Source organism: Pteropus alecto, unplaced genomic scaffold (assembly GCF_000325575.1).
Source record: "Pteropus alecto unplaced genomic scaffold, ASM32557v1 scaffold7, whole genome shotgun sequence".
NCBI lineage: Eukaryota > Metazoa > Chordata > Mammalia > Chiroptera > Pteropodidae > Pteropus > Pteropus alecto.
The window spans coordinates 63,644,746-63,655,673 of NW_006494614.1; the positions used below are offsets into that span (position 1 = coordinate 63,644,746).

Here is a 10,928-nt window from a genome sequence, read left to right on the forward strand (position 1 = left end):
CCAACGTGGTTAGAACTGTCTGTAGCATGTAGTAGACATGAGTGGTAACTATTATTGTACAACTAAGGAGATGCCTACACAGCGCTGTGGAGGGTTGTGAGGGTCGTAACATGGATAAGCGAGGAATCAGGGTGGACACGGTGCACCAGCAGTTCAGAGAGTATGGCTGCTGGCTGCCAGCAAGGGTTGGTGTCCTCAGGAAGGAGGTACAGAGTGCTGGGGTCTGGAATATTGAGTTGGGTGTCACCAGATGGAAAGATGGGCACACAACAACTCAAGGAGGAAGAGAGTAGTTCGATTTAGTAGGATGGTAGGGAGTTTGGGGGGGATGGTAGGGAGTTTTGACGTATTTTTGTCCTGCAGTGTGAGGAAATAGAGCACAACCAGGCCAGGCCTTAATGGCTTATGAGCTGGCAGATGGCCACTGGAGCTGTCACTATGTGTTACTTATGTTATTTATGCTGGTGAGAAACAGAGACCTTTGGTGATGCGTTTGCTGTGGGGGACAATGCGCCCTGGCCCAGGACCAGGCTGCAAGAACCTGGACATTGGAGGTCACTCAGCACTTTCTGGAGCAGGCAGCCTGAGAACCACTCACTCCTTTCTGCTTCACCTGGTTCCTGGTCTAGAGTGAGTGTTTTATGAGTGCACATACCTTTCATAACACAATAATATAATACTGATGACAGCAGAGGTGCTCAGTATTATAAGAATTTTTAATATAAGAAATATATTATAAAATATATTTTGTCACTGAAACCCAGCTTTACTTTGCAACTTTAAAGTATCTAGAAAATAAAAGGATAGATTTAGCACAAGTTAAATATAAATGCTACTGGGCTGCTCCCACATTTTGGTGTTGAATACTGTAAATAGTCTTTCAGTATGACCTTCAGCACAGCACCCACGCTAGCCAGCGAAGCCAGCTTCTCCGGGCCCGAGCAGAACTACCGCCATCCTCTAACCCCAGACCTCCAGGACGTGTGCTTAGACTTTTCCCTTCTGCAATACAGATGATTGTAAAGTCTATAGGATTTGCTTCATTTGCTCTGTTTAAGAAACTGTAATCTCAGATAAGATTGCCTTAGAACTCAAGTAACAAATAAACTGTCAAGTGAAATAAATCCAAATTGTACACTTTGATTTGAGGCATATATAAAGCTAAAGTATCCTCCTGTCCCAAGTCATCTCCAGTTGAACCCAATTGGTTCTCCGGCCTCCCTCAACAAGGGCCGGCCATGAGTTCCAGAAACACAGGATACTCTGGGGAGAACTGTTGAGTGCACCACAGGTAGAGCCTGGTGCCTCGTTGCAATCCGCTGGTATGTATCTGTTTTTCCAACTATGTATAGGAGGAGCGGGGTTTAAGTGTGCCATGATTCAAATTCTGCATAGAAATGGCCACCTCTTTCTCTGTCAAATTAACCTTGTAAACACAGTGAAAAGGAAGTGATGCCTGAAACTGTTCCTCTGAGACCTGAGCCTAGCCAACTTGTCAAGGAGAGAGGCTTGTCTGTGTACTCATGCCCAGCTGCTCTTGCCTCCTTCGGGCAGTGGGTCCAGCAAACCAGCCAGCCACTGGGATAAACATGAAGTCACCCAGGTAAACACAAAGCCACCCAGGCTTTCTGTGCCTCCTGGAGACCAGCTCCTCTAACCCCTACCTTCTATCCTTCAAGGCCACATCTTTTCCTCAGGCTTTATTGCAACCTCCTCCTGGTCTCCCCCTCCCCACCTCTGGCCTCTCTATTCTCCACGAAGCAGCCAAAATGATGCTTTTAAAACAGACCAATGGTTCTTGCTCAAAATTCTCCACACCCTGCACCTCAAGCATAAAGGCAGGGTCCTGACAAAGGCAGCACAGCCCAGCACCACTGGGTGATCCAGCCCAGACCTGACCCCAGCCTTGCCTACTCCTTCCTTCCCTCCCTCTGCCACACCTGACCCTTAGCCCAGCACACTCCCAACTGTCCTGGGGCTACCTCTTCCCTGCTCTCCTACTCTAAAGTCTCCTTTCCAAAATAGCAAATTGTATGTTATTTTACCACAACTTTCAAAAAGTCCCCTTCCCTGTGAAGCCTGCCCCTACTACCCCATCTTAAGCTTTGTCTCTGTGTCCACTTACAATCTTTTCACGTACGATGTGTTCTGTTGACTCAATTTACTTTTGTTTCTCTCCTGTCACTAGAAGAGAAACTCCTTGAGGACAGGCATAATTTTGTTCATTGCTCTGTCCCCAGCACCTAGGGCACAGCTACAAAGTAAATACCTGTTAAAGGCAATTGCATTTTATCCCACAAAAGTCTCATTTTTCTCAGGTTCCTTCATTCTCTGCAACCGCTTTGGAGGCCTCTTACCAGTCCCTCCAAAAAACTCGCCCCCTAAAATTCCACCCGACTGCCCCTTTCACTTCATCTCTTTCCATCATCTTTTCTTTGGGGCCATAACAGCTCTGGTGTGTCTTTTCTCTATCCTTCTAAATATCTTACCCTTTTTTTTGACGTATTTTTGTCCTTTCTCTTTTTGTTCTGCATTACAAAACATCCGAGAATGGACTAGCAATCTCTGAGGACAGGAAGTTAGAAATTCTGAGTGGACAAAAGCAAGGTTTTCTTTAGCAGACTGGCAGAAAAGGTAGGGATGTCCGTGAACACTCGCGTGTCACTGCACCTTTTCCCTGTTATGTTGTGGCTGTCCAAATTCAACATGGTTCACGGGAACTTCTACAGAGACAGGTCCACTACTGATTTGCTGAAAAACAATATTGACCATAGACCTCTAGGATCCAGGATCAGCCAGCTAGTGAAAAGGCACAAAGGCCTAGGACTGTTCTCCTTCAGGGAGATGGCACACTCTGTCCAACCTGTCAAAATGGAGGAGCTCTGTTAACATTTGCTGATTGTGAATTATACTATGGAGATACAGTCAATCCGATCACTGGCTACATCCCAGAGACAAGCAAACAGAGGATCCTGTTGGCTACATGACACATTCAACTGAAAACTGTCAGGCAGACCATGTACAGACAAGCGAACTCTTCCTTGCTACAAATCTCTTATCAAGTAACAAGTAACCCCTAGGACAAGAGAAATATCTAGCTAATAACTTTTAGGAATAGGCTATAAACTGGACATCCAGACATGATCCCTCTTTTCTGGTAGCGGAACCCAGATGAAGCTTCCAAATCCACACTGGGGAGTTGAGGAGAAACCCTAGGCCTCTGCCCAGTGATGACTCCCCAGTGGCTAATGGACCTGAATAGGCAAATTCCAACCTGAACAGAGGAAAACCCAGTTTAAACTTGCATCATTAGAAAGGGTTGGGTCATAACATGGAAATAAAAGGGGGATCCCACCTTCAGTGACTAGATCTAGGGATGCAAACAGGCTGTCCCGCATCTTGCCTGTAGCCTTGGCTCCTTCACTCTGTGTGGGCCTCGTTCTCTCCAACCACAGCTGGTTTTTTCCGTAAGGTAGGAAAGGTGTCAGCAGCACTTTCGATTTATTTTTCTACTCCATTGATCCCAAAAGTAAGGTTCCCTTCTCCATCTTCAAATAGAATTCCTAAAGAAGGACTTCTTGGGGTTGACTTTCCCATTCCTGAACCAATCATTGTGGTGATTAATGCTGCACACCGAAGGGCTGGAGTCACATGATCAGGGGAGTAAGAAACGAAGGGGTCGGCTTTTGCTGAGCAGCTCTGAACAACAACTATCTTCTATAGTCATCACTATGGTCAGCAGCCTCCAAGCTGGCCCTCAATGATTTCTGCCCCCTTGAGTTGTCCCTGCCACATGGTACCAGTCATGTGAGCAGCCCCATTGAGAGCCAATCTGGTGAGGAGCTGAGACCTCCCGCCAACAGCCAGGCAAGGGCATCACCTTGGAAGTCCATCCTCCAGTGCCAGGCAAGCATCAAATCACTGCAGCCCTGGCTGACAACTCAACTGCACCCTTGCCAGAACTAGCCAGTCAACCACTCCAAGATTCCTGACCATCAGAAACTGTATAAGATAAACATTAGTTGTTTTAATTTGCTAAGATTTTTGGTAATTTGTTGCATAGTAATATGCAACAATTACCAAATGTTGACACAATTAACAGAACAAGTGATTAATGAATTTGGTATGTGCTGTCCAGAGCTATGGAAGTTAATGTTATGAGGGGAGAGTACAGACCCTGCTCTTTAAAAGACCCTCCTAAATACCTGTCCAAAATGCCATACCTAACAGTCTGGAGAAATATTGAGGAACACATCACTATTTTGTCATGTGCAAATTCCGGTACAGGTTTTTTGCTGGTAAAATGGACTTTTCATCATTTCAAGAAGAACAAAATTTGTGATTATGAAATCTTGTTGCACATGTGATGAGTAAAACCCAGTTAACAAGTGATATAACAAGAAATTGTTTCTTAAGACAGATCTTTATTTTAACAACAAAATCTACCGAAATTCAAAGAGATACATGAGTTTGAACATTCCACAAAGGAGTATATTTTATAGAAGACATAATATGAGCCAAATACCCTATTATAGACTAGGTCATTCAAAGCTGCATGACTTAGCCTTAGCAGGATGAGCTCGCTTTCATGATTACGCTGCAGCAATTATATTGTGCACAGTCCAACGGCTTCAAAGGCCAGGGTAAGTGTGGAAGCAACTGTGCTTTTAAAAAAAGTTTAGAAGTTTAGTTGCTGCCAAGTGCTTAATTTGGGAAGAAGCAAGTAATTATTTGCTCTGGTATTAATAAGGAAGCCTAGATTTTAAAACTAAGAATGACTCAATAGATCAACTTCTGTCTCCAGACTGCTAAAGTATTATTCTTATTTTAGAGGCAAGGCAATTGACATTTGTTCCAAGAGCAGCTTGCCTAAAGTCCTTCAGCAGACAGTGAGCAGGGAGGGGCTCCCCTATGCTGAGGAAGAGGGTGGAGTTCTGCAGATGGGAGAGGGACAGACATGCTCTCTGCTCCTCTGCCCTTCCTGCAGCCCAAGCTGAAAGGGCAGCCTTTCCACACCTCCTGTGGCTCACTTTGCTTACGGATCTAGAATGGATGGCATCTGGCATCGGGGTGGCAGTGCAGAGACTCAGGATGTGCCCTGATTCAAACTAGTTCAGCATGAGTTTGTCTCTTAGATGTTAAAGGAAGTCATGCTGAAATGTCCTGATGAACACAGAGTTCAGAGAGCTGAGGAAGTACAAATGAGTAAACATAAGTTGCGAAGTACCAAAAGAATCAAGATAACGGCGGAGGAAATGGCTGAGAGGAAAGTGAAGCTGATGTCCTGGTGGGTGATGAGGTGGGGCCTGAGAGCCAAGGAAGATTTGGTGAACCAGCTCTCCTACAGAGCCCTCTAGGTCCAGGGCATGGGGCACCTGAAGCCTTAAAACTATTGCCTGAAGCCACGGGAGCCCCTGTTCTGGGCCACTACTGAGGTGGGACTAAAGCAGGTAGGGTCAGTCTTTATTCACCTTTCACCTGAGGTCTGGGACACAGTCAGCCTTCATTCATTTGTTAAAAAGAATGTTTGAATAAATGAACAATAGCCTTTCCCCAGAATCTCATTTCCCACGACATCCTAGGAATAACTCCTTCCTAGTTCACAGGTTGTTTTCACATACTTTAATTGCATTTTATCTTTACAACAACCCCGTGGGAAACTGAAAACTGATATTAGCTTCACTTTGCAGATAATTATTATCCCCATTTTACTGATGAGAAAATTGGTGCTTGGAAAAGTTAATAATAACTTGCTCAAGGTCATAAGCTGAGGACAGAAGCCAGCGTTTTTTCCCGAGGCTGGCCCCCTGCCATCATCTTGCACTGCTTACAAATGAATCACCAGGCAAAGAGGTTGGACCACAGTAAAAATTTTATTTCAAACAACATTGATGGGTTTACATCTTATACTCTCTCCAAACACATTCACATTTGTTATTGGCTTTGAATCACAAATCCTCTGAACCAGGTGATGAGGAAACAGGCGTGTGGGTGGGGAGCTTGGTCACTTCCTGTCAGGGTGGCTTTGCACAAGCTTTGATAGGGCTCAAGAAACCACTCTGGGAAGTTTGGTTACAGTCACAGAACTGGTCTGGGGAGAGAGGAGGGCAGGACACAGAGCTGGAAGGCAGAAAGGGGTGGGATAATTTAATCAGAGAAAATAAAAGCAGTGGAGGAGGAAACTGAGGAGGATGGATTGACTGTGAAGGAAGATTGTAAGGACAGGAGAAAGAAAAGGAAAGGCAGTTCAGTTGTGTAAATCAGTGGCAGCCATTGGCAGCCCTAGGCTTAGTGGCTGCTCGCTCCAACAACCAATCACAAATAAGAATCTCCAAAAGCAGTGCTGCAAGAGCTGAGAATCAATAATCAGGACATTTAATTTAAAAACTGTCCCCAAACTTTTCTAGTTTCGGGGGAAGGGAGAGGAGGGATAAACTAATCATATATGTTACTTTGTAGCATTTATGGCATTATGGCAGAATGGCCCAGAAACCAGTCAGACCAGCTCTGAAACTGTGCCATCACTTCTTAGCTGTGACCTTGGACAGATTACTTTAAAATTTTCTGAGTCCTTCTCATCTGTAAAACAGATATTAAAAGTATTTCTCAGAGTTGTATTAAATGAGTTTTTGATATGGAGCCAGGCACTAGTTACCACTTAGGAAGATAGTTATTGCTATGTTTCGTCCTTAGAAATTCGGTAAGTACAGAAAAGCACAGAAACAAGTATGCCACCCTAACCCTACCTCTGTAATACATCCACCTTTAGCCTTTGCTTTTTCTTCTTAACAAGCTTTTTAGCTCTCAGCAATTTCAGAACCGAGCATTCACAGAGCTAAGGTGGGCTGGAAGAGGTGAGAAAGGTCAGGAAGAAGGCGGCCAGGGGCAAGACCCCCATGGTGCACTGCCTGGGCCTGGGATTAAACAAGACTCCAGACTGCTCATTCCCCAGGAGCAGCGAGTGTTTTCTGGTGTCCAGGCCGCAATCCTGACCAATAGGGCAGGGAATAACTTTCAGAAACATGTCAGCGTGCCTCCAGAAGCTATCTAGTTGACATTGTCTACTCGAGATCTGTAGGACAAGATTACAGACTCGTGCCCGCGAGGATGCTCCGCGACCTTCCTCAAAGTCTTTCCTCTCAATTTAGGCCTGTTCGCGTGCAGAACCCTCTGCGTGCTCACGAAACCCCTTTGAGCCCAGACACGGTTGGGCCGGGATCCGACCTCCGTTGTCCGTACACGTTCTCCTGGGCTCTCCCGTTCCACTCGGTGATCCACGACCTGCTTCGTCCAAGCCCGTCCCACCAGCAGCCCAGCGCGGAGTATCGATACCCTCCTTCCCAGGCCCGCCAGGGTGCAGCTATACTCGCGGCCCTCAGCACCAGGCAGCACTTCAATCAACCGCTAGGAAATCCCAGTCGGATTGGCGGTGCCAATAGGCGGTTCAACCCCGTCAGCCAAGCGCAGGGAATCGTGCCTTGGATGTGCCGACAGCGCAGGCTACCCGAGGAAGCCCCGACCGCACAGGCGCCCCAAGGAGGCTTCGACCGCGCAGGCGCCCCAAGGAAGCTCTGACTGCGCCGGCGCCGCTCCTGGGCCAACATGGCGGCCGCATGGCTGCTGTTGCGCCTTCTCCGCCAGGGCCAGGGCCCGGGTCCCGACCGGCTGCGGGGCCCCTGCTGGAGCTGGGGCCCCTGCTGGAGCTGGGGCCCAGGCCTCTCCGCCGGGGCCGGGAGGAGGTGGCCGTACTTAGTCCACAGGCCTCCGATTGGTGTCGCCAGGTCTGGAGGCCGAGCCCTGCAGGTAACCCTGGTCGCGCAGAGGCCGCTCTGGCCGGGCCCGGGAGGAGGCAGCGCGTCCGCACAGGTCCCGAATTGGGTGTTTCCAGCCTGTTCTTCGTCTGTCTGTATTTTCTGCCTGTCTTCCTGTCGTTTTAAAATCGAATCCAGTAAGACTTTCTAGCAGAGATTTTCTAGCAGAGAAGTATTTTACAATTGGCTCGCATAGATCGGAGCCCATCAGGACAAACAGCTGTCGGTAGTCCTCAGTGGCCGCCTGAGGGTTTTGTATACCATGTGGCTGTATTTTACTTTTGTTGTGTAGCTTCATACTTATCGACACAAATTTGTGGTGCACCCTCTATGTAAAGGCTGTTCTAGGCCCCGCTAAGATTGACACTTCATCCTGAAAACAAAGATGTAAGTTCTGGTGCGTTTTTGTCTGATTATTTTCCCCCAGCCCTCTTTTAGGAGTCTGACCCTCACAATTAAGATCGAAATGTATTGTTATTGTATTTTTCCATAATTTGAGGGCCATTTTGAATTACATTTCTCCTCTAGATTACTGGCCACCTTTCCTGAACCTGAGGGCAACTATAGATATATTATGCTCTCTTTTATTTACTTTTTTTGGCTTTTCTATTGAGAAGGAACATCATAATTTATTATCTTTAGGCTGACCCTATGCTTGTTCTATGAAAATAAGGGCTGAAGTAGAGAATTCACATATACTTGTGAAATTTAACAGATTATCTCACCAATGGGTATAGTAATAAGCTAAACTAACCTGTTTTAAATAGTCTTCAAGGCTGCCTTTGAAGAATGATGATTTTTTGGTGTGCTATATTTAAAACACTGATGTTACTCATTTATTGGGCCCAATCCACACTCTGTGGCCCTCCCTTATATGACTTCTGGTCGTCATTGAGCCAAGAATAGTAGTGTTGATTAAACAGGACAGTAATTGTATAGACTGGGAATTTAAATTTTGTTACTAAAGGAAATTGCCTGTAATGTTTTACCAAAGAACACTGAGTAAGGTGTTACTTTTCTCCATAGCAGCAGCAGAGCAGGGTTGAGCTGAGGAAAAAATTAAAAATAAACATACAAATAAAACAAATGAAGAAATTGCCAACACAGACACAGAAAAAGTTAAATTGGACCATTGACCTTAAGAACATGAAATCCATTCAAGTGTGAGAATGCTTATCTTGAAAACAGAACTTTGGAGATATAGACTGGTAAACTGTAGTACCTGGGAGTGTTCTACAAGGAGTGGTCTGGAGACATCAGAACCAAAAGGATCTGGGCAGTCATTGCGACCTTTGAGAGCCCTTTGCTCTTTGCATTCTGCAGGAGAATTTCGAGCCTCGAGGCACCAAATGGTAGCCAGTGCTCTGTGCCTTTAGTTCAGCATCCGTTTGACTTGTTCATTTGCTTTTGATGTTTACTTTTTTTCCTTTCGCTGTTATGTCAAAACTTTGAAGTAATACTAAGACTATTATTTCATATTTCAGGGCAATATAAACATTAGAAATAAATATTTGAGCTTTTTAGAAAAGATTTTTCATTAGGGAATTAGTCCACGTTGCTTTGGTGTGCTGTGGTGTTGGTGTGACTGATCGTATCTTTTTTTTTTTTTCAGAGTTCGCAGTTGCGACTGTTAACCCCTACCTTTGAAGGGATCCACGGATTGTTGTTGAAACAGCATCTAGTCCAGAACCCAGTCAGACTCTGGAAGCTTTTAGGTATGTATCTGTTGAAAGACAAATAACTGGCAGAACCTGCACCATTTTTGAATAAATTAGAATAACGTTGCTGGTTTGACACTAACAGAAAAACAAAATCGCTAACAGGAGGTTTGACTTCTATTTATCATGAGCCCTTTGATGCTCTGAAATGAAGTTTACGAAAAGAAAGATTGTCTAAGGTCTGAACAGGCCAGTTTTGCTTATTTTGAGTTGTGTTTTTTTGAAGATCCTGGTGTATAGGAATAATCAAACTGCTTGAAAAAGCTTTGTCATATTCTCTAGCCAGCTCTGAGAACATCTGTAAGGATATACAGAGTGGCTTATGTATTTTATATCCAGAAGGTAACTAAAAGCCTGGATATAATTTGCTCTCACAATAGAGTCACACTGTTTAGTGAGACACTGTGACATCATTCTGTCATTTTTGACCTTAGGTCAGAGGACTTTAAAATCCTTTTACATTTGTATAATTATACATTTGTATAATTTTGCTCCCCCCTTTATCCACTTGGAACAGGGAAAAAGTAAAGTCTTCTAATTCTACTGTACATTAAACAGCCTGGTACCCACACATGGTCAGGGAGAGCTGTGACTTGGCGCCAATTTGTACATCTGCTGTCTGTGTTTTCTCATTTAAATCTACACATGCACCCAGTGGCACACATTTCATTCTCCAGATAGCCTGAACCATGTCAAGTGGTCATCAAGGTAGTTTCACTCGTGATTCTGTTAACATCTGTGAAGCTTTGTTATAGTTACGAGAATCTTCTCCACTCCCTACCCCCTTTTTAAACACTTGATTTATTCAGACTTTGGACAAGACAGAGCCTTTTGTGTGAGGACTGTTACGTGGTCCTGTCTTGGTGATGATGGCAGCTGGGTTGCTGTCTTTCTGCATGTATCAAAGCCACTTGTGTTCATTTGTTTAAGTTCATTTAAAGTGACTGCGAGTATTGAAGGGATTGTTCTCCAACAAATTCATGACACTTTCTCAAATTTATGTTCATAACTAATTTTCATTCCCTCACATTGACTAAATTACAAAGATATTTCATAAGTTGAAGTAGTTTATTATTCTATAATTTGTAAATTCTGTACTAAGAATGATAGAAGAAAACACTTTATCTCAGACTTTTAAATCTTGTGTTGGTTTCAGAGTTTCTGGTTTGATTTGATTATTTGAGAATATACTCTTCTGCTGTGTCCCCCTGTAGCTGCACATCTTGATTGTTAAACATTTTTCCTATTCCTTGTAGGTGGCACTTACTATTTTAACACCTCAAGGAGGAAGCAGAAGACTAAGGACCATGATAAATCCAAAGGGAGGACGCCTGGAGATGATGAAGGTAGATCTGTCTATCGGATGTTCTGGAATAACAGCTAGCTTGGTTGTATGCAT

General features: G+C 44.6%; 1 protein-coding gene across 1 annotated transcript in view; it reads left to right on the forward strand.

The window, feature by feature from the left end:
• The first annotated feature begins 7,602 nt into the window (after positions 1-7,602).
• The window catches only part of SPG7 (SPG7, paraplegin matrix AAA peptidase subunit), a 28,640-nt gene continuing 25,314 nt past the window's right edge, over positions 7,603-10,928 (forward strand). Inside the window, 3 exon segments of the mRNA XM_006926772.3 lie at positions 7,603-7,803; positions 9,424-9,526; positions 10,786-10,875. Of these exon segments, the coding sequence (XP_006926834.1) occupies positions 7,603-7,803; positions 9,424-9,526; positions 10,786-10,875 (394 nt within the window).